This window comes from Dromiciops gliroides, chromosome 4, assembly GCF_019393635.1.
Source record: "Dromiciops gliroides isolate mDroGli1 chromosome 4, mDroGli1.pri, whole genome shotgun sequence".
Classification (NCBI taxonomy): domain Eukaryota; kingdom Metazoa; phylum Chordata; class Mammalia; order Microbiotheria; family Microbiotheriidae; genus Dromiciops; species Dromiciops gliroides.
The window spans coordinates 77,289,362-77,313,072 of record NC_057864.1 but is presented as its reverse complement, the minus strand read 5'-3'; the positions used below and the strand labels follow the sequence as shown (position 1 = coordinate 77,313,072).

Genomic DNA, 23,711 nt, shown 5'->3' with positions numbered 1-23,711 from the left:
GAACCTCGTGAGCAGCAGCGGAACTTCAGGGGTAGAGGATGGAGGTCGAGAGGATGTCTTCAAAGTTGATCCTCTGGATGATCCCTTGACTGCCTCCTCAAGCCCCACTCATCATCCTTCCTGCCTCCATCGTAACCTCAGTGAGCTTACAATGTTCACCTTTTAAAAGTGATATCGTGAACAGCAGAGGATGAGGCCCATGGTCTCCAGCTGCTGTGCCCACCCTCCCAGCCCCAGAAGGGCAAACAGAGTCTGCACACTCCTACTGTTAATAAGGACTTCCTCCATACAGAAACGGGCCTTCACCAGCGGCACCGCTGTTATTTCTCCAATGCTCGATACATCGAAAGACAAAACAAACACATTACTGCCCACCCTCTGCGGTGCTCCCATTTTCCTAGACAGTGTTCCTATACAACTGCCTTCGGAATATTGAGGACTATGAATGCTTAATAATGTCTTCACACTGCATGTGTGTTGTACCATATGTGCATGTACTTTCAAATGGGTGTCTCACTGTTGGTGAGGGTTGGGGACCAAAGAATCACGAACTATTTATTCCTTTTCCTGGAGCTCTTTTTAATAAACTAAATAAATGTAGGCAAAAGAACATGTGATTGTTAATTGATTCTTCAACCCATATTGATCAGAAGTCAGTCAGTTCTGCCAGACTTCTTTCCAGAAGCACATTGAAGAATAGGGTCAATTAGATCTGTAGAGGTAACCAGTGCCATGGGCAGTACCAGATGCCAGGTGCTTTTCTCTTCATCACTGTTGTATGTTATCATTATTTCTGAAAAATCTTGACACTGAAATCCCTGTAAGATTGTAGTAGAATTGGATTCGTGTTGGGGGGGTGTTATTATCCTTTATATACACACACATCAGAAGGGCCCCAAGAAAGCAGAAAGACCCACTTGTTAACAAATAAAAGTGAGAAATTTATCTTATCACTTTTGCACCATAAGCCACACTAACTCTGAACTATAAGGAAACTAAGTCTCCCATAATCAAGGATCTTTGTTTTTTGGTGGGGCAATGAGGGTTAAGTGACTTGCCCAGGGTCACATAGCTAGTAAGTGTCAAATGTCTGAAGCTGGATTTGAACTCGGGTCCTCCTGAATGTGGGGTCAGTGCTTTATCCACTGTGCCACCTAGCTGCCCCAGATCATTCTTCTTAAGGGCAAAAAAAGGGACAACCGGAGGATATAATGATCTCTCGTTACTGTTTTGATAGTTAATGCAGAAGTTTATAATAAAAGTGCTGATTTTTTAAGAACTTAAATGTCTGAATATTTGAGGGTCTTTTAAGCTCCAGGCATTAGCAGATCCCCCACAATTGCAAATTAGTCTTCCCAAGCTTTTAACTTCATTTCAAGCACTTTCCCAAATTTCTCTCATGTCAGCTCCAAAGAAGAGTACGAGGTAGGGAGGAAGGTATAGATAGTGATACCCATTTTAAAGAAAGAGAAACAAATACAGTGATATAACAGTTACATAAGATATCATAGTATAGAAAGGTAAAAAAAACCCCAACAGCCAAGATAAACAAATAAATTTAGACCTAAAAGCCAGATGGTGGGAGAGCTGTGTTCATTGGTTGAAAGAAATAAAGAAGAAAAGATTCTAGGGGATTTGTTAGCAATTTGCAGATATTTGAAGGGTTATTATATGGAAGAAGGATAAGGATTGTTTGGACCCTGAAGACAGAAGTGGAACAAATGGATGGAAGGGAAACGAAGGAAGATTTCTGACTCAATGCAAGAAAAAGTTTAACAATTGCAGCCATTGAGAGTGAAGTGAACTGCCTTGGTGAAGGTTGGGAAATGTGTTGACTGAGTTCATCCTGAGAACTCAGGTAGAAACTGGAGGGTTTTGGGGGTTTTTTAGTGAGGCAATTGGGGTTAAGTGACTTGCCCAGGGTCACACAGCTAGTAAGTGTTAAATGTCCAAGACTGAATTTGAACTCTGGTACTCTGACTCCAGGGCCAGTGCTCTATCCACTGTGCCACCTAGCTGCCCCGAAGCAGGAGGTTTTTTAGGGATGATTCCTGCTCAGACATGGATTGGACTCTGAGGACTCTCTCAACTTTATAAAAATAAAACAACAAATTATTAGAAGGAGATTCTTTGGATAACAACGAAATCCCAGGTTGAGAATGACTATGAGCTAGCCTATAAATATTTGTTGAATTTATCAAATGGGAAAAATACTCAGAAAACTGGGAGCTGGTACCTTGGAAAGAATTAAAATTATAAACCTCTTCATCTTAGGTTAGCAAATTGTTGCTTTTTATATTGTTCCAGTGAGGTAATGACTGTCCCTGGGGAAGTTTTGATGAAGGAATTATGAGAGAGACACATTCTTCTTACTCATATTAATCCAGCCATTTCAGAGTATTATATGGTCAGATCTTCATCAGGGAATTACATCCAAATGGGGCTACAATGGAGATGAAGAGTGGAGAATTCTAACAGTTCATGAAGAGGAAGCTGTGAAAGTGATTAAAAAGCTTAAAAATAGGAAAAGCATGGAAAAGTTAACATAAGGATAATAGTTCCCAAGTATAATAGTTTAAAAATGATTTCTCAGATTATGTTCTTCATCTCCACCATCTCCATCATCACCACCATCATCATCCTCATGTATCTATCTTTTTTTTTTCAGTTTGTGAAGTGCTTCCCAGAAATTATCTCACATGGTCCTCCCAAAACAATGTAAAGCAGATGCTATTGTGCCCATTTTACAGATAAGGAAATTAAGGCTCAGAAATGTTTAAGTGACTTGTTTAGGATCTCACAACTAGTATGTGTCTGAAACAAGATTCCAGTCATGAGGGTTTAAACTCCATCTGAGATAGGTATTAGGAAGAGCTTCTCAACAGACTGAATAAACATAGAAATGAAGAATGTTTTCTTAGCAGAATGGCTACTCCTCAGTGTATTTGAGAATAAGATGTGTCTGGGAGGATTCAACTATTTAGACAATGGAAAGGACCAGATGAGCTTTCAAGTTTGCTTCCTGCCTTCTATTCTTCCCCACTCTTATATTTTATCCAAAGATCCTCAACAGATTAGGTCTCACCAAGAGTAAAGTACAACCCATAAATATTTATGGGCCATTCTTGCAAGAATTCCAGATGTGCTACTCACAGCACAAGACCATGTTCTCTGTTGTATTAAAAAATGGAAAAAGGTAAAGAATCTTCCTCCTAAAGGACCATTTCCCCCTTGCACTGGGTAGTCTTTCACCCTCCCTATGATCATCATTTTCACTTGGCTCCCTCAAGAACGAAGGCTTCCATACAGCATCACTGTCTGTGCATTCATCTCTCCCTTCCCCATGATGTCATTATCAATTGGCAAACTTCTCTTTATAGGGAGTTCCCAAATGCAGTAGAGACATTCTCCTTGGCTTGCTTCATTTTTCCAAGGTGTAAAGACTGAAGTTGATTTAATTGCTGTAAAGAACTTGATTTTTAGGGAGTGGATTAAGGAAGATTTTTTTTTTCATTCTGATCCTGCTTCCTGCAGGGAAGACTAGACAATGAGCTATAATAAAATGTTGGCTCCCCAAAATGAATTGTGAATTTGGGGAAGACATTCCAGACAGGGCACAGGAGGGTTCCAATGAAAATGTGAAATCTTAAGCATTTTTAAAGTCTAGTAGAAACCCATAGGAGTTGCTTTTGAAACTTACATGAGAACAGCAGGAAAGAAGAGGATGCTGTTCTGTGATAAATGGTCAGTACCCTGATTAACTAATCCGAAGTAAGCACCATTGGGGCTGGAGCAGATAAAGGAAGATAATGCCCTTGGGGCCAGACTCGGGGAGGCTTTCAAGAAAGACTAAAAGAACTCCCAGAGAGAGGAGAGGGCTGGTACAGAGCAAAGCCCAGGAGTGAAGGTACTGAGGAACATATTGTGGAGAGTAACATTTAAGATCCAAGATGGGAAATTCAGAGAGCTGTAGTCAAGGAGGAAGTCTCCTAGACTAGCCTCTAAGCTGGAAGGAGAAATTGCAGACCATCTAGTGAGTCTTCCTGGAAAGAGCAGGGCATGTCATCAGTCAGAAGGAGAGTGAGCAGCCAACAAAAGGCTGGGCCAAAGGGAGATTGACATAGGCATCTCTCAGAAGAGACCATTTTCTGTTCTTTTTCATTCGAACTGTCAGTGGCAGTGACCAAGTGCTATAAAAAAAGCTAGCAGAATAGCCAAGAAATTTAACTTAAGACTCCTGTATGTTTGATTCTACTTTCACCATCTCTGAATGGGTACATCTCTCCTTCTCTTCCTCCCCATCCCACAATCATACTGTAAACTTGAGGGCAGGGGCCATGTTTAATTTCACCTTTGTATTGCCCTATTAGAGGCAGAAGGATATTGTAAATAGGACATTGGACTTGGAGTGAGTGAGCCCTGGGTTTGAATCTTGCCTTCAGGCTTTTAACTAGGTAACTGAGCAAACAAGTTTCTCTGAACTTCAATTTCTTCTTTTCTAAAATGGAGAGACAATAATAATAGTATCTACTTTATAGAATTATCTTGATCAAATAAGATTATAAAAAAGTGCTAAGCAAACCTCAAGCAGCTAGGTGGCGCCATAGTAACTATAGTACTTGGCCTGGAATCAGGAAAACTCATCTTCCTGAGTTCAAATCCAACCTCAGACACTTACTAGTTATGTGATCCTGGGCAAGTCACTTAACCCCGTTTTCCTCAGTTTCCTCATCTGTCAAATGAGCTGGAGAAGAAAACGGCAAACTACTCTGGTATCTCTGCCAAGATAACCTCAAATGGGGTCATGAAGACTCAGATACAATTGAAAAACAACTGAACAAAAGCAAATCTTAAAGTGTTCCATTGTGTTATATGAATGGTAGCTATTATTATCTTTCAGAATACACACTTAATAAATGTAAATTGAATCGAAGCTTGCACTGAAACCACCTCGGTGTTCTAGCTAGATATGGCCAAAGGGGAAAGGCATCTGTGTGGTTGGAAATTGGAGAAGCATGGAGGAGAGACTAGGACTCCAGAATGTGGCTTTTGATGGGAAAAAGCAATCTTTTCACTTTTTATTCCCAAATAGCAGAAATGAAAAATAGAGAAGGATTTTCAATGGACAGAAATGAGAAAGGAGGACATTTTTTTTTTAGGTGTGGAGTATGGCCTGGAAGAATGCAGAAGTGGTAAAATATGGGGCAAGATCAGACAATAGCTGGTCATTCAGGGATTCTGGGATGCAGAGTAGGTAAAGGGAAATAAGAGGTCTGAGTGTTTGTCTCTCCATACATATCTTGTTCAGTTATGTCTGACTCTTCATGACCCTATTTGGGGTTTTCTTGGCAAAGACACTGGAGTGGTTTGCCATTTTCTTCTCCAGTTCATTTTACAGGTGAAGAAACTGAGGCAAACTGGGTGAAATGACTTGCCCAGGGTCACACAGCTAATAAGTATCTGAGGCCAGATATGAATTCAGGTCTTCCTGACTCCAAACCCACCACTCCATCCACAGGGCCACCAACTGGCCCTCCATACATATATACACACATATGTAAATAGTATATGATGTATACATACATATATTTATTTGTATATATTCCAGATCTGTGATTTCATTGCTATGAGGACGTCTCAGTGAGGAACCTCCTTTGAAGGTAAATCAGCACCTGCTATGTTCTGTGTGTTGTAGTCCTCAACACTTCGCTGTAGCATTGAAAATTTAGGTAACTTGGCCAGTCCCATAGTCAAGCTGTTGTCAGTTGTGTTACCTGAATTCAAGTGTTCCCAACTCTGATGATAGCTCACTATCTCATGTTTCCTCAGTCATACTAGTCCCATAAATACTAGGCCAAGGAATCTGGATTCTATCTTGTAAGTAATAGGGAACCACTGGTATATGAAGAGGGAAGTATCATGGTCAGATCCATGCATTGGGAAGATGACGTGTGGTAGCTCCTAAAAGGATGTTCTAGTGGAGATGCTAGAAACAAAGAGTTCAGTTAGGGGGATATTAGATAACACTGTAAACACGTGGTAACAGTGGAAGTGAAAGGACTGGATGGACAACCGGGAATCAGAAAGCCCTCTGGGCTCGTCCCTGTGTATGCTGCCCAATGCTGGATAAATGCTTGAGACTGTCTGGATTGTTTTAAATATTTGTAGTTGGCAAAGAAAAAATGTTATCAGTCAGCACTGATGTGCTATTCCCATGCTGTGTGTGCAATCAGTCCTCTTTGGACAGCTGATATGGAATGTTTGCTGGTGGGGTGTGGGGAAGGGAGGGGAGAAGAAAGAATCTGATTTCTTCCAATTCCATTAGTCATTCTTTCCCAAAGGCACAACTAGGCCTGAATTTTCCCAGAGTACTTTTCAGCACTTCTCTAAAGTGCTATCTTTCAAGGTTTCCCATCTGGGGGCTTTATCACTGAGTGCAAGAAGGTAACCGTCCTCTCTGATGACACATTTTTATCAAGACAAGAACCTCTCACTCCAGTGCTTTAGGGAGGGGCTCTGTCTGGCTTCTTATTTCCTTACTAAAATCATTCCAAATCTCTCAATCTCTCTCTCTCTCTCTCTCTCTCTCTCTCTCTCTCTCTCTTTCACACACACACACACACACACACACACACACACACACACACACACACACACACACACAGCCATTTGACTCCAAACACCAGGTGGCAATGGAACACTCATGTCATCTGTCTGTCTCCACCAGCAGCATTGATCACACAACTCATAACCAATAACTGTTGGGCCAGTCTGACTGATCTGCCTACAGATTTCAAACCAAGATTGTCAGAGCAAGCAGTGCTGACTAGCTCACCGGTGAGAATCAGAAATAGGTCCCTGTGAGATGCAGGGGTGGAAGGGAGTCAATTGGCTTGGTCTAGACAATTGCTAACAAATCTCTGAAAGCCTCGGGTTCTGGGGCTGAAGCTTTGTATGCAACAATAGCTTGAAATTCCTCACTGTCTGCTTTTCCCACCCCAGGCTTGATCTATTGGCACCCTCTCTGGTTAGTGCTTACATAAGAATTTGGAACTATAAACTGAAAAGATTTCATTTGAATGGGCAGTGATGGAAAAAGAAAAGATAACCTCTGCAAAGTCTAGAGAGGACAACTCACGTTTGTATCAAACACTAAATCCAGTCCTTGTTATTGTGTGCAGAACATTGTGCTGAGGCACTAGGAGAAGATGTAAAGTTCAATGCATGGTCCTTGCCTTCTGGGGGCTCACAGTATACAAGGCAGGACAAAACCCCAACAGAGATAACACTACCAGACAATAGATGAAAAGCATATTAGGAGGAAATGAAACTTTCATGTGTAGTCTTGGAGAGAGATTCAAATGTAGGAGAGTGGGGAGATGCACAAGAAGGGCTTCAGCCCAGGTGGTGTCATTTGCATGAGTAAGAACTCACCAGGTGAAGAAAGGGAGGGAGGAATGTATTCCAAGGACAGAGAATATATTGCCCAAGAAAAGTTATCAGAGACACAAGAACATGGTGTATGGTTAGCAGAGGCAGAAAGTGGTCAAGAGTGTTTGAGGAATAATCTACATGGACAGGAGTAATAGACCTTTACTCAAAAAGCATTTATGAAATGTCACGGGATAGAAAAGCATGTTTGTATTGCAGATGAAGTGCTGGAGTGCTTCCATCAGTGAGGTCATAGAGCCACCAAAGTGTCAAAAGTGTCTTAGTCCTTCCGACTAAACTATAAGATCTTTGCTGGCAGAGACCATCAGTACAGGGTCTCTTACACACATGTATAGGCACTGAAAATGTCTGCTGAATCAAAGTGACTGCAGCTCTTATATATACCACAGCATTACTTCATTTATGAAAACAGGAATAATAATGATGTAATGAGACCTTCTTTCCCTGCATCCTTTAAGCATTGGCTGCGTATCCTTCTTGGGCATAGTGGCTTAAGTGAAAGCAAACTGACAACAGAAGGATGGAATACTATTCAAATATTATTTATCCCTTGAAGTTCAATTGCATCTATAAAATGGCCCAATGAATCTTCTTAAAAAGTTTGGTCATGGGCAGCTAGGTGGCCCAGTGGATTCAGGAGGACCTGAATTCAAATCTAGCCTCAGACACTTGACACTAGCTGTGTGACCCTGGGAAAGTCACTTAACCCTCATTGCCCCACAAAAAAAGTTTGGTCACTTTATTAAAGAGACAGTATTAAAAGTTTGTGAAATGATCATAGACTTCATGATGGGCTCAAAATTTAAAAAAAAAAAAGATGAGTTGCCCCCAAATGTGCTGACCCTTGAGGTAGTAAGTTCTACTTTCCTGGAAGTATTCAATCTCCTCCTTTTCCCATGGGAGACAAGAAACACAGAAGAAACCAAAGTGAGGAGATGAGTGATATCTGTGACACAGTCCCTTGGGGTTTAGGCAGCACATGCCTCCTATTCCCAGAGCAGTTTATTAGTTTTACCAGAAGGTAAACAGATGACAAGGATGCCAAAGGAGAAGAGTGCAAGCAGCTAAAAGCACACACAAGCTGTCCATTAGGAACAAAGGGGGTATTGAAAATACGGCATTAAATAAATGAGGCTATTTTATCCTACTGGGCATTTTCATCATCTTCAAAAATGAAAAATACAGGTTTTGTACAGTGCAGTATATAAATCTAATCTCTACATATACAGTATGTACAAGCAAACACATTGTGTTTGGGGACATTCGACCACACATTCTTACATGTTCTTTCTGGACTTAGAGCCTGACAAACAGGTGAAGGCTCTAGTGTCAATCCACATTGTATACTGGTCACACTGTGGGGCCCAGGGCCGCATCCCCTGCTACTTTCTTTCCTCTTCTTGTCAAACTGAGGATGGATCTGATAATGGGCATGAAGGTGCGTGAATTTGGGTGTCTTTACAGTGCAAAATTCACCATCCCTGGAAAAGTCTGGGCAAGATGTAAGGCATTCTCGATTGGCTTTCTTTTTCTTGTCCACATATTCTGGCTCTCCAGACCTTTTCAGGCCCCCAAACTTGATTTATTATGACTGTTCACAGAACATAAATGAGACACAACTTTTCATAGTTGCATTACAGAGTTGGCACAGAGAAATCTATGTATATAATCTATGTTTTATAATCTCGGTTCATTTCACCTTTATTTTTAATTTTTGGAATGCAGACTAATATTCTGAGGAAAAAAACATTTTAAAAAGGATGACATTCTGTAAGTGCTTCTTATGCGTCGACATCAGACAAATATGGCTTTTAGTTCAAACTCCTACAATGGCTTTCCCCACACCTCAGAATCTGGAAGAAAATGGTGTCATTGGCAATAAAAAATTTCACTTCCAAGTGAGACAGAGTCATAGCAGCTATGGGGGGCGGGGCATATGCAACATTAACTTCCTTATTCCATTTGGAGGATGTACCTTGTTTAGCAACATTTGAGTTGGCATGCACCCCCTGACCCCACGAGGCTGTCCCCCACCCTGCCCTGGGGAGGCTGTGGGCTAGGCACGGTGATGCTACAAAAGTTAAGAATAAAGTAAAACTGGGCACCGCTATAATAATAGACAGGCACCATCTTCGAAGGCAGCCAATGGGTCGGTAAATGCCCAGAAATCTGTCACAGACTCTGAGCCTCCAATCTAAGTCAGTCTCCAACAAAGAGTTCTACACCTGAGGAGTAATTGCACAGAATGAGGGGGAACAGCGACATGGATGGCAGAGGACTGGCGTGATACACAGCTCTACATGCAAAAGGCATTTATCCAGAAAAGGCAACGACTAGTGGCGTCTGAAAAAGGGCAGAGTCCGCAGATGGAGGGCGTCTTCTTCACTTTCTTGCCTGGCTGGTGAGTAACCAAAAATACGGGTGTTTGTGCAAAAACAATCATGACCCACTTTCTGAATGTTTTTAGAAGGGAAAATTAAAGTGAGTATCTTGGTCCTGAATAGGTGCCCAAAAAAGACCAAAGTGTTGGCTGGAGAAATTTGACGATGATAAAATGAGTTCTCTCTCTTCGCCCTCAAGAAAAGCAATTTGTTGAGTGAATGGGCCAAGGTAAATCATAAATTTAGAGCTGGAAGGGACCTTAGAAGTCGTTACCTCCTCATTTTACAGATGAGGAAACTGAGGCCCAGAGAAGGTAAGTGACTTGCCCAAGGTCACACAGGTAGTAAGTGGCAGAGCTGGGATTGAGACCCAGGTCCTCCAAACTCCAAAATCTAGCACTCTTTCCAATTGAGCTTCTGGCTTTATTTATTCATTGTTATTTATTGTGGTTTTTTTTTTGTTTGTTTTTTGTTTTTTTTTGCTGGGGGAAAACCTAAGGCCCTTCCCTATTCCCCAGCCCAGGCCAACAGAATGTGACCTGTGCAGGCAAACGCTGTGGGACACCGGCTTATCCAGACCCTTTCCAAATTGGTCTTTCATGCAGCTGGTGGCGGCTCTTCTCGTCCCGCATTTGTTTGTTTGTGGTGGCACTTGATTTTGAGAGGTTTTTCTCCTCTTAGAAAAATAAAATTTGAAGTTCATGTCATAAGTAACACTGGCACAAAGGAAAACTCATATTCCTAGGATTTGATTCCGCTTAATCGGAAGGTGTAAGGCTGTGTATGCTTCTCAGTTCCTTCTTTTTTTTCCCTGTGAAAAACGACCATATTATCCTAGGCCAATGTGCAAATTTTTTCCCATAGTCCAGAATATCCCATAGAGTTCTTTTTATATATATATATATATATATATATATATATACATTTATATATATATAAAATATGTTTATGTATATATACACACATACACAAATACGCATATATATTTCTATATGTGGGTAGTTGGTCAAAGAGGAACACCGCAGTAGTAGTTCATCCCATTCATCACTAACTGATCTTGGTATTCCCCAAGGTGTCTTGCACAGTGCCATACACATAGCAGATGATCAATAAATATTGGTTTAATAGATGAAGGCTGGGGGCAGCTAGGTGGCGCAGTGGATAGAGCACCGGCCCTGGATTCAGGAGGACCTGAGTTCAAATCCGGCCTCAGCCACTTAACACTTACTAGCTGTGTGACTCTGGGCAAGTCACTTAACCCCAATTGCCTCACCAAAAAAAAAAAAAAATAGATGAAGTCTCCCTAATACTGGATGGTAGCTGAGATACTTTTGCCAACCTTCTCGGTCCCATTCCCTGCTTTGGCAAACTGTAAGTCACTCCCGAGCCCCTTTCAGAGGGTGATTTTGCTCTGTCTATTGCTCCAGCAGCCTCTCTTTGCTGTCCGGGGCAGGGTTAAGCTGGTTCGACTACGCAGTTTCACTTGGTCATCCACAGTATTTTTTTTCCGTAGGATGAAGTCAAAGTTCACCTGGCTATTCATAGCATAAAAGACATTTGCGGTATCTGGAATGACTAATTCTGGAAAAGAGAAGAAGAGAAGAAAAAAAGTGATTGCATTGCTCTCACGGTCACTTTCAACCCACAACTCTGATCACTTCTATCCCCCCCCCCCACACCCCATAAGTCAATCAGTTGTGAAATTCCAGTGACGCTTCCTCCAAGATGTTCTTTAATACAGCTCTTTCTCTCCCTACATATCACCCCTTGGAGCACTGAAATAGCCTCTCTAATTCACCTCCCTACTTCAAGTCTCTCCTCTTTCCAATCCGTCCTCCACAGTCTAAAGTTTATGACCACGTCAAGCCACTGCTCCAAAACTTTCAACAGCTCCCTGTTGCCACTAAAAGAAAATACGCTCTTCAGCTCGGCTTTGAAAGGCCTTCCTGCACATTCTTACCGCAGCCCACCTTTCTAAACTTATTTCACAATCCTCTCCTTCATGCGCAATCTGTCCCCGTCAAAATAAACTTGTTTTCCTCAAGCTGAGGATTCCATCTCCTGCTCCCAAGCTTTTACACAGACTTTCACATGACCTTCCTTACCTCTGCCTATTAGGAGTTTTAGCTTCCTTCAAGGCTCACCTTGGGTGCTATACCTCTTTTTTTTTTTTTTGTGGGGCAATGAGGGTTAAGTGACTTGTCCAGGGTCATACAGCTAGTAAGTGTCAAGTGTCTGAGGCTGGATTTGAACTCAGGTCCTCCTGAATCCAGGGCTGGTGCTTTATCCAGGGTGCTATACCTCCTTCAGAGATCTGCCCCTGCCCCTATTGGCAGTGCACTCTTCCTCCTCAAATCAAACTTTATTTTCCTTTCTCCTATCTCTCTATGTTGTCAATTCTTACCCCATCTCCCAATAAGATGTAGGGCAGGGATTTTGTCACTTTGTTTTCTTTTTTATGTCAGTACTGCCTAGCATAGAGCCTTGAATGCTTATCGAATTGAACTGGTATGTGAAATATGCAAGGCTTGGGATGGGACCTTTGTTCCAGAGATTTGAACCATTCCAGAAATCACAACCCAGAATGGATGGCACCAGTCTGATTAATGCTGACTCAAACTCAAATATTATTTTCCACACAAAATCATGAATTAGATACCTTCTGAGGTCCCTAGATCTTATGAACTAAACAAATTTGTACAGCATCAATGACCCCCTATTATGATATAAATGAAGAAAACTGAGGTCTAGAGGGGTAAAGTAACTTATTAACCCTACATAATGGTAGAGTCAAGACTAGAAGCCAGACCTACTGACTTCCCCTGAACTATCTTTCCTCCCAAAAGACAATGAGTCCATAGTGAGAAAAAAATAATTTTGTCAAAGCACCTAGTCAATTAATTCAAACCAAAATGAAATCCATATTTTCCAAAATGAATCAACATGAAATGAAGCGAAAGTGAACCACTAGTTCATTACAGCCTGAGTCTTGCCTTGCTTAATGTCCTGCACACAATTACACAAAGATAATTAATGAAAGCCAGACCCAGCTCAATGACTCTCAGTCTTTACTTTGTAATATCTAATGGCTTGTTCCAGTTGCCTCTAGGAACATAATGAAATTCTCATTACAAAACTAATTTTCATGCACATTAACTGTAAAAGTATATAGGACTTAAGGGTATGATTATCCCAAACAGGGAAAAGAGCAATAGGTTATCACAACTGTAATCACGGTTCTGCATGGCATCCAATTGATTGGTAATAGTGAGTAAGAGATCTGTGTTGTTTCGAGTATTTGGTTTAAGGGAAAGAACCTTAGACTACAAGTCTGGGAATCTAAGTTCTAACCTCAGCTCCACTAATTAGTTGTGATGCCTTGGGCAAATCACTTCACTTTTCTAGGTCTCAGCTTTCTCATCTGTACAATGGGAGTATAGTACAGTAACAATAGTTATCAAAAATTTTGACTTTAGGATCCCTTTACACCATTAAAAATTATTGAGGATCCCTCCACCAAGAGCTTTTGTGTATGTGGGTTGTAGCTATCAATATTTAACTTAATTAGAAATTAAATCACATTAGTATTATTCTTAAAATTGTTTTCACCTCACAGACCCACTGAAAGAGTCTCAAGTACCTTTCAGGGGTCCCCAGACCATACATTAAGAGTGCTTTACTCGATGTTCCCCAAGAGCACTCTTACTTCTAATATGCTTGATTATATATTTGGGGCACTGAATTTTATAGAAAAAGCTTCCCTCTGGTTTTACCATGTACCAGCTTTCACTTTCCAAAGTGAGTTATAAATTAATTATTTGTTAGAAGCAATGGTTCTCTGAGAGCTGGGAAGAAGAGAGATACAACGGAAGTCTGGGAGATATGAAAACAAAAGAATTTAATTAAAATCTTTTAAAAATCATGCAAAAAGTTCTCTTAGGAGGAGGAGAGATCAGCTTCCCAAACTGATCATCTCAGAACTGTAAGGAATTCCAGGGGCCATCTCTGATATGCACTACTCCAGAGAAGGTTCTTTGGAGGAGGGAGCATCCCGATGCACTGGGGGTCACACCAAGCACTCTTTCTTTAGGATGCAGAGGAAGAGAAATTTGAAGTTCAAGTGTTAAGAGTAAGAGTTACCGGGGCAGCTAGGTGGTGCAGTGGATAGAGCACCGGCCCTGGAATCAGGAGTACCTGAGTTCAAATCCAGCCTCAGACACTTAACACTTACTAGCTGTGTGAACCTGGGCAAGTCACTTAAGCCCAATTGCCTCACTAAAAAAAAAAAAAAAAAAAAAAAAAAAAAGAGTTACTGGTACCCAAAGATCAATCACTATTGAAGAGAAAGCTTTTCTCTGAAATTCTCATGTTGGGCAAAGAGAAAAATCATTTGCAGACCTTCATTCAGTTTGCAGGCAAGTTTCCCAGAACACACTTCTTAGTTAAAGAGAGTTCACCAGAAGAGGAAATGGGTCTTTGGGCCACTGAGGCAAGTTTGTAAAAACAGCTGGAACTCTGCTGAGTGCATTTCCTGAGAAAAGGCTTTTTTAAGGCTTTTTTTTTTTCCAATCCCACGAGAGAGCGTTCCCTACTCTTAGCTCCAGAGTAGGACTAATATAAAATATAAACATAAAACTGCTCCAATCTATTTAATCCACCACATCCATTGCCTATATACCAAATGTGAAGAGAAGGAGAGAACAGAAGAAAACTTGGACCTCAGGCCTGGCTCCCCCATTGCCAAGGTCACTGAGACTGTCACTTGGCGCGTCCAGGCTTCAGTTTCCCAAAAGCAAAAGAAGTTGGCTGAATGATCTGCCAGGTCCCTTCCAATGCTAACATGTTGAGCACCTGAGATTCTACGGCTAGAGGGGCCTGGAGCAGTCTCCCTCACCTTTGTCCTCTGAGATGACCTGGACAAGCTCATAATTCTCTGCCGGGTCCGAGTCCAGGTTGTGTTTCAGCATGGCTCTCTGGATAACAGCTGGAGTTTTATCCTGGCTTGTCAACTGGAAAGAAAATCGATTTGAAAAAAAAGCATGAAGTTCCATGTTTCATGAAAGCTTTGCCCCTTATAGCCCATCAGTAGTATGGCATACCAAGGCCTAACAAACTCAGAACTGTCAGTGAGTCACTCGATATGTGCCAGGCATTGTGCCAAGGGCTGAAAAGAGGCAGGTTGTTCCTGTGGTTTTCTGTGAGGGCAATGGCCTCTCAAATGACTCTGGGATCCCCTCCTTACCTAGAACCTACACAGAACACATGACTTGGGGATGTGAGGGAAGTATGTTCATACTGGAAGAAGTGTTTGACAGTCATTGCTAATAGAGGACAAAGAATCAGAGGATCCAGATTCTGGCCTGGGCTCTACTGTGTACAGAACATGCAACCTTCGGCAAGACACTGAGTCTCGGGGCAGCTAGGTGGCGCAGCAGATAAAGCACCAGCCCTGAATTCAGGAGGACCCGAGTTCAAATCCAACATCAGACACTTGACACTTACTAGCTGTGTGACCCTGGGCAAGTCACTTAACCCCCATTGCCTGTCCCCCCCCCTCCATAAAAAAGACACTGAGTCTCAATTTGCTCCCCTGTTAACAACTCCAGCACTCTACTTTACTGGGCTGTTGTGAGGTTCAGACACCATACAAAAAGAAAGTATGCCTAACAACAACAACAACAGTAGCATTTACCCACATAGCAATGCTTTAGAGTCACAATGTTTTCCTGAGTTTGAGACATTCTGGATGCAACAAAAGAGACCATTTTCAACAGAGGGAATGATAAATCAGATGTCTTCTGTATATTCTGAAAAAACAGCCCAAAGTTGGAGCGTTCACTTCCTGCTACTTACAAGCAAGTTGTCTGCCTGCCTGCTCGGCCTTAGTAAGCAGTTTTATTTTTGTTTGTTGCTTTCTGTCCACAGGCATCAATGAATCTAGCATAACAGGAAACATGTTTTTTCCTGCACATTAAAAGGTTTCTCAGCTTCATTCCTATTTTATGATATGTCTGATAAAGCAAGTGATTCTGGACAAAGTTCTGGAGCTCAATTTATTCAAATCAGCCTCTTGAAAACAAATAGCAGTGGTCTTGCTTATCTTCCTGTCCCTGAGACATCCGTGATATGAATTTACAGAGGGGAAAGAGGTACACATCCTAAGTCTGAGAGAGGAAGATCTGTTTCCTGTCAGCCTAAGTGAAATGAACCACAAGTGAAGCAGCGGGTCTGAGCTACCTGCACACAGCCGGGCCTGACAAGCAGGATAGGCCTCCCATGAAGGATTACTGTGAGCTGCTGACAGGCTCAGTCAGCCAAATACAAATTTCTTATCTAAGGATAAGCCCAAGAGACCTTTTCTTTACTGAAGAATCTATAACCTCAAATTTCTCCCCAACAAGTACAACATCACGGTAGAGTGGCAGGGAACTAGTTATTTATCCTTTTGTAGAGCAAATTATAAAATCCATTCCCAACTTACTAGTGGGGTTATGTGTCCCAAATGTGTTTTTAAATGCTTTTCTTTGGAAGCTGGAATGCATTTTCCCCCTAGAAACAATGCTATATAAAGTGGGTAGGTTCTAAGGCTAGCCTACAAAAGCCTATTTAACCCATAATGTACTGGAGGTATAGAGATAGTGATAGATAGATAGATAGATAGATAGATAGATAGATAGATAGATAGATAGATAGATAGACAGACAGACAGACAGACAGACAGACAGACAGACATGATAAATATAGATATATCTGTACGAATATCATGTAACAGTGTTTCGGGGGAAAATATGTTCAGAGTTCCATAGAACCAAGGAATGAATGTTATCTCCCTCTCTCCTTCAGCAATAGCACGGGGGTGCCCTCTACTTCACTTTTCTTCCAGCTGGCTAGAAGTTTCAGTCTATTAGAGGTGGCTCCTCTCGTGTAAGACAAGGAGTCTGAGATGAGGGATGGGGAATGATGCTCCAGGTGGTTATGGGTAAGGAACTGAGTCAGGGTAGAGCTCTGGAGGACATTTTATTGCCTCTCAGCTTTCTATCAGACTCTTTCTTATCTAAGACTCAAGAAATTAACCTGTCTACTTGGTATTGCTTCTAACCAGAGATTTTCTCCTTTTCTCTCATTTTAGAACAGAATGAAATCTCCCATGTAGACCTTTAAAGAATCTCTATGGGATTTTAATGCACATAACAATAGGGAAATAGCTGAGAAGTAAAACAACTTGTCTCCAGGCACTGCCCTCCTTTTTTTTTCCATTTACATGCTATAGAGAAACCAATCAATAGGTAGGAAGGATTTCCTGATCCCTCCAGGGCTAGTGCCCTCCCTCCTACAATTCATTTTGTATATAGAATGCATATACTTTAAAAGGCACACATTGTTTTTCCTAGTAGGGAAGGGGGTGTGTGAATAGGCATTAAGTGCCTACTATGTGCCAGGCACTCGGCTAAGGGCTTCACAGAAATTATTTCATTTGATCCTCACAACAATCCTAAGAAGTAGGTGCTATTATTATGCCCATTTCTAGTTCAGGAAACTAAGGCAGAGTTTAAATGGCTTGCCCAGGGTCCCAGAACTAGTAAGTATTAGAGACTGGATTTGAACTCATTTCTTCCTACCTAGAAAGCCTAGTACTCTTGCCACCTAGCCATCACTATTAGAATACCACTCCTTGAATACAAGGGGTCTTTGTACCCCCAATACTACCTGGCACATAACTGGCACTTAAAAATTGCTTTTTGATCAATGATTGGATTTTACACAGAGGACTAAAGTTCCTTCCACACAACTAGCTTTTGGAATAAAACCAAGTTCAGACTGGCCTGGAGTTCCGCCAGAGTAACCAGTCCAGGGCAAAACCATCCTTCCAGTCCCTCAGCTCTGACCCTAGAAGACAGCCCCACTATCCCTCCTCCCCTGTATCCAATCTGCTCCCAAGGTCTATGGATTTCACCTTTGCAACGTCTGATCTAGACTTCTTTCTTCATTTCTAGGCATGACATTTTAGGCAAGACATTCGCAAGTTAGAGGACGTCCAAAAGAGTCCGGCACAGTGAGGGAGATGGAAACAATGTCCCATGAGGATTAAGGCTCATGCAGATATAATGCCTCATGATGCCCGACTGGTATTGGAATTTCTGAAAATGTTTATCTTAGAGACAAGACAGTGGAGACAGAATATCTATCCTCAAAATATCTGAGGGGGTGCCATGGAAAAGAAAAATTAGCCTTATTTGACTTGCCTAGCAGGTGCAATTTCAGAGACAGATTTTATCTTGAAAAAAGGGAAACTTCCCAAAAAGTTAGATTTATCCCAAAGTAAAAATTAATTCTCTCTGAGGAAACTGTCACCTCTCTGGAGAGGCATACACACTTGCATCAAGAATCTGATGTTTGTATTTATTCTAACAGTCTGTGTGCATGCACAAAGATACGTGTATTTGGGTACAAATTAGATCATAGCATCATAGATTTAGAGCCCTAAGAGACCTGAGAGGCCCCTGAGTCCAAGCCTCTCATTTTACAGATGAGGAAACTGAGATCCAGAAGAGCAAAGTGATTCATCCAGGGTCACATAGCTAGTAAGTGCCAGAATCAGAATTCAGACTGGGGTCTTCCTGACCCCACATCCAGCACTCTATTCACCATAGCACACTGCCTCTCTGATGTGTGTATGTGTTTGCCTATTATAATCCTATTCAGACACCTGATCAAGAGGCGGAGGTGGCTCTAGGTTTGTAAAGTCCTTGTCAATCCATCCACAAAGATTTATTAAGGGCCTACTGTGTGCCGGGTTCTATGCTGAGCACTCCATGTTAGGGAAGCCCAAGCTCTGGCACCTTCTGCTAAGCTGCTATGAAGGGATGCCGGTGTCTTGTCACGGGCCAGGGTGGACAAGGTTATTGTAGGTCGTCACTTGGGATAACAGTAATGCATATTTCCAGTCCCAGCAAATCCAGTCCTGCCTACTAAATCAGAGAGAGGTTGCCATCTGCATGGGAATGAGGAGATTCTTGAAGTATTGAAGCATATATAATATTACATGATCATATGCTAACAGCACATAACATTTAGGGCTATTGCTCAAGTGTCACCCTCCTCTCCCTGAGACAGACACTCTCTTTCTTTCTTTCTCTGTCTCTCTCTCTGTGTCTCTCTCTGTCTCTGTCTCTGTCTCTGTCTCTGTCTCTGTCTCTCTCTCTCTCTCTCTCTCACACACACACACACACACACACACACACACACACACACACCAGAGTCAGCCTGAGCACTCACCCACTTGGGTCAAAAAACTAAGACATTTACCATGATGCTTTTGTACATGTTCCCATTGTTGTCTTCTATACTGATCCGAATTATGCAAGTGTCTTCATTCTGTTGATTGTAAACTGGAGACAGCACGGTCGAGGTAATGGATGTGACAGAGATGGAGCGTTTGTGGTTTTTCGGGTTGTTGTTGATGACCGGCGGGGAGGAAAGAGGGTTGATGAAAGACGACACCCCTGAGGAAGTTGTGTCCATAGAATGGATAGAGGAGCAAGACGAGGAGGATTCAGAGAGCTAAAAAAGGAAAAGAAAAAACAAAAATCAGCAGCTTTTCCCTACTCTCAGAAGGGAAAGGGCATAGCCATACCCAGAGTTCTTTTTCCCACTGTACCTCTTCCCCATTGATTTCTTCTTCTACCCCAGTTTTAGAAGGGATTTCAGCACCTCAGTCCTTGATTACTCCACATCTGTGAATTCTGTCCTGCCTAGTATGCCAAGGTTTTTCTTTTCTCTGTAAAACGAGGGAGTTGACCTACTCTCTATTACTGACCCTGAAAGGCTCCCAAGCCTGTGCCCATTGCTTGGGCAGACTTCTCTCAGATGAGTCTGATAGAGCTAAGATTTCTGCTTGGGCCCAATGTGGATCAGAGGCCTCTAAGCTCCATTTGGATTGGGAGTGGTATGGTTATGGCTTTAGGACTCATTTCTGGGGTTTCCAGCTACTCTTCCCCAGAATGACCAGTAGATGGCAGCAAAGACAAGAAATAGCACTAGAAAGAGATCTTAAAACTATTTAGTTCAACCCTTCTCTGCCTAAACCACTATATAGTAATTACCTCAAACTTACAGAATTACACTTTTTATTTCACCTCTTTAATATTTATTTTTTTAATCTTTGTAGGCAGGGACAACATCTTATAACATTCCTCAGAGTGTCCTACATGTGCTTAATATACAGTTACTGATCATAATAATCAGGTACTTTCTCCTTTAAAAATAGTACCTCTGGGGGCAGCTAGGTGGCACAGTGGATAAAACACTGGCCCTGGATTCAGGAGGACCTGAGTTCAAATCTGATCTCAGACACTTAAGACTTACTAGCTGTGTGATCCTGGGCAAGTCACTTAACCCTCATTGCCCTGCCCCCCCCCCAAAAAAAAAGTACCTCTTAGTTTACATTGAATTGCTTGAGTTCTTGTGGGGGAGGGAGGGAGGAAGAGAATTTGGAACACAAAGTTTTTTTTAAATTGATGTCAAAATTCATATTTTACATGTAATTTGGGAAAATAAAATTCTAAATATTGAAAATAAAAAATAGTACCTCTTAATGTCATTAAAATATGAATCCACTAAGACAATGAATTAATCATAATAACATTATTATCCAGCACCGAACTTGATTTAAAAGATCTGGGTTCAAATCATGACTCTGATACTAGAACTGAAACAAGTCACAACCTTCTCTTACACTCAGTTTCCTTATCTGTAAAGGGCAGACACTTTTTCTACCTAATTCATGGGACTGTTGAGGGAAAGCGCTTTGTAAACTCTAAAGCACCATGTGGAATGTTGGCTTACTACCATCCAGTTGCTGTTACAATGGAATACAAGCTCCTTAAGGGTAGGGGATGGTTCATTTTTGTCTCGGTATCCTCAATACCTGGCACAAATATAACATAAATAAATAGCTAATAAGTGTGTGTTGAATTGATGGGTGTCTGCACTAGGTTCTCTAGCAAGGTTCTACTCTGATGCCTCATCAAGATTGCAAAAGCCATGCTTTCAAAGTATACCCAGAATTGTGAGCTGTAGTCAAACCAAATATTTTGCTGGAGTAAATAAGGTCTGTGCAGGAATAGTGGGGGAAAGATGTCTGAGTAGATCATGTTGAAGGGAGCAGGAAAAAACCATCAGTTTTTTCCAGCTGAGACATCATCCTTCTTGAGCCATGGTATGGTAGCTTCACCCCTTCCTCATTTAGCTACATCTACCATAGACTCAGATAGTGCTTCTTGCAGTACTTCAGGGCCATCAATCATTCTGAATATTTATTATTTTTTTAAACTTCCTTTTTTTTTCTTTTTTAAAGTAGGGCAATGAGGGTTAAGTGACTTGCCCAAGGTCACACAGCTAGTAACCTCTATGAGTTTTTGCAGCATTTCTACTTATGTGGGAGAACCGTATCAATAACTTCTACTGCTTCATTAGATAAATATCAGGATGTCTAGCATGTTAGATAGGAGCCCCTGTTCAGTTATTATAGCTCTAACCCAGTCAGGCTGTATTACTTTCTGAAATATTCTTAATTATATATTAGAATTTTTATATTAGTCTATTGACAAACACATCTAAGATCCAAAGATGTATGATCTTAGCATTGCTTGTAACTCATCCACAATCATGCTAAAATGGTATGCTCCTCAGTGATTTGTTGTTAAAAATATTAATATTAAAAGCTAACATATGCAAAGAACTTTAAGGTTTAGAATGTGCTTCACACAGATTATCTTATTTGATTCTCACAATTATCCTGGGAAGTAGGTGTTATTATCAACCTCTATCTTACAGATAAAGAAACTGAGACAGACAGAGGTTATATGACTTACCAATGGTCAAACATCAGGTGAGTGTCTAAGGCTGGATTTGAACTCAGGTCTTCTTGATTCCAGGCCCAGTGGCTCTATCTACTGTGTCACCTATCTACCTTACAAGTTACGTTCTATTCTCTGAACTTATCATTAGCCAGTTGTTCCATTAGAATGACCTTGGAATGTTTTTTATGAATTACTTACTCTTAAATTGCCATAATAAACTCATTATTGTCAGCACAATGGGCTGGCTTTAGCCATAAGATTGACTTACTGCAATAGATCAAGATCTGTGATTACGTTGGTGTCCTCCCCCCACTAACCCAAGCTGGAACCCATGATGATTTGGTAGACAAGCTTGAAGGAGTACTGGGACCAAAAAATCCATCACCCTGCAGCTATCCTGGTAGTGAGTCTCTTTGAGTTTAGCTAGGCTGGTCCTCAGATGACAGACATCCATTCTACTTCAGCCTTGTCCCTGAAGTTTTTTCAGCTGGGTTGGACCTACCATGGCTTACACTCCAGGGCCTAACTTTAATAAGTCCAAGGTGACCCCCACAGCAGGAGAGGCCATTGAAATGGGGCTTTGGCAGGAGACTTGAACTGGCCTCCTTTAACAAATGTAAACCTGGGCAAGGTCAATCAAATGGGAATCATCAGAGCCCTTTTTTTATCCACATGTGAATTTGAAGTTGGGTCTGTTTGTACATTTTCTTCTGGAAAGTAATCTTTGCAAATTCTAGTGTTGTCAAACTGTGGTCAGACTGGCTGGGTAGTAACCAGAGTATAAATCCATCAGTTTTATCATCAAGAAGTAATGTAAATTGTTGATGTTAACCATGCCTCCTCCATCTTCCTCAGAAAGGAAACCATCTTTTTTACTGTGGCTTCTGAGTGATGCACAGACTTTTATGTTATTAACACTCTGTTCTATACTGATACAAACACACTGAATACTGACTCAAAGTGAGTTTTCACTTTTTTAAACTGTGAGATGAACAGTTTCTTATATATAGATATAAAATTATTGACCATACCTGTGACTTCTCTGAAAGATAAAACTCTCTCTACCAATGCAGACAATCAACTGTTCTACAACTTAGAGAAGTCTCAGAGAACTATTGGGGTACTCTGAGCATTTAAGTGACTTATCCAGGATCACATGGTCATGAGGTGTCAGTGTGCTCGAGATAGGGCTTGAACTCACCTTTACCCAACTGTGGCTAGCTCTTGACCTACTAAATAATCCTGCCTTTCAGATAAAGCTAGATATCAACATAAACATAGATATAGATCTTTGTGCAAAAAGTCTGGCTTTCAATTGGTTGTTTTGTTTTGTTTTTTTTTAGTGAGGCAATTGGGGGGTTAAGTGACTTGCCCAGGGTCACACAGCTAGTAAGTGTTAAGTGTCTGAGGCCGGATTTGAACTCAGGTACTCCTGACTCCAGGGCCAGTGCTCTATCCACTGCATCACCTAGCTGCCCCAATTGGTTGTTTTGTCATTCTCATTTTTCGACTATATAACCATCCTACCTCCTTCCATAGTTAAACACACTTTTTTTTTTCACTACTTGGGGCAATTCAACTAATTTTTATAATTTGCCCTAGTTCTTTATTATTTTATTTTTTTTGGTGGGGCAATGAGGGTTAAGTGACTTGCCCAGGGTCACACAGCTAGTCAGTGTCAAGTATCTGAGGCTGGATTTGAACTCAGGTCCTCCTGAATTCGGGGCCGGTGCTTTATCCACTGAGCCACCTAGCTGCCCCTTGCCCTAGTTCTTTAACACTTGTATTGACATAAATCTATCTATCTATAAGTTTATTTGTGTGTATATATAATATATGTGTATAACTATGTGCAACATATATATATTCATAAAGTTTTATTATCATTTTTAATAGCTTATAAATCCATGTGTTGGTGTCTTTAAATTATCCAGGTAAAATAAATGGTGAATGAGATGTGCCCCATGTTCATCCTGAAGCTAACTAGTTTTCAGTTAAAGTGATTCAGTTCCCAGCA

General features: G+C 41.3%; 1 protein-coding gene across 4 annotated transcripts in view; it reads right to left on the bottom strand.

The window, feature by feature from the left end:
- Positions 1 to 10,194: 10,194 nt before the first annotated feature.
- RGL1 (ral guanine nucleotide dissociation stimulator like 1) overlaps positions 10,195 to 23,711 on the bottom strand; it is a 319,950-nt gene continuing 306,433 nt past the window's right edge. For all 4 annotated transcript variants that reach the window (XM_043963235.1, XM_043963233.1, XM_043963236.1 and 1 more), the window contains 3 exons: positions 19,140 to 19,394; positions 14,728 to 14,842; positions 10,195 to 11,414 (listed from right to left, as the gene is read on the bottom strand). In XM_043963235.1, the coding sequence (XP_043819170.1) occupies positions 11,227 to 11,414; positions 14,728 to 14,842; positions 19,140 to 19,394 (558 nt within the window). In that variant the 3' untranslated portion in view covers positions 10,195 to 11,226. The remainder of the gene's footprint in view (positions 11,415 to 14,727; positions 14,843 to 19,139; positions 19,395 to 23,711) is intronic.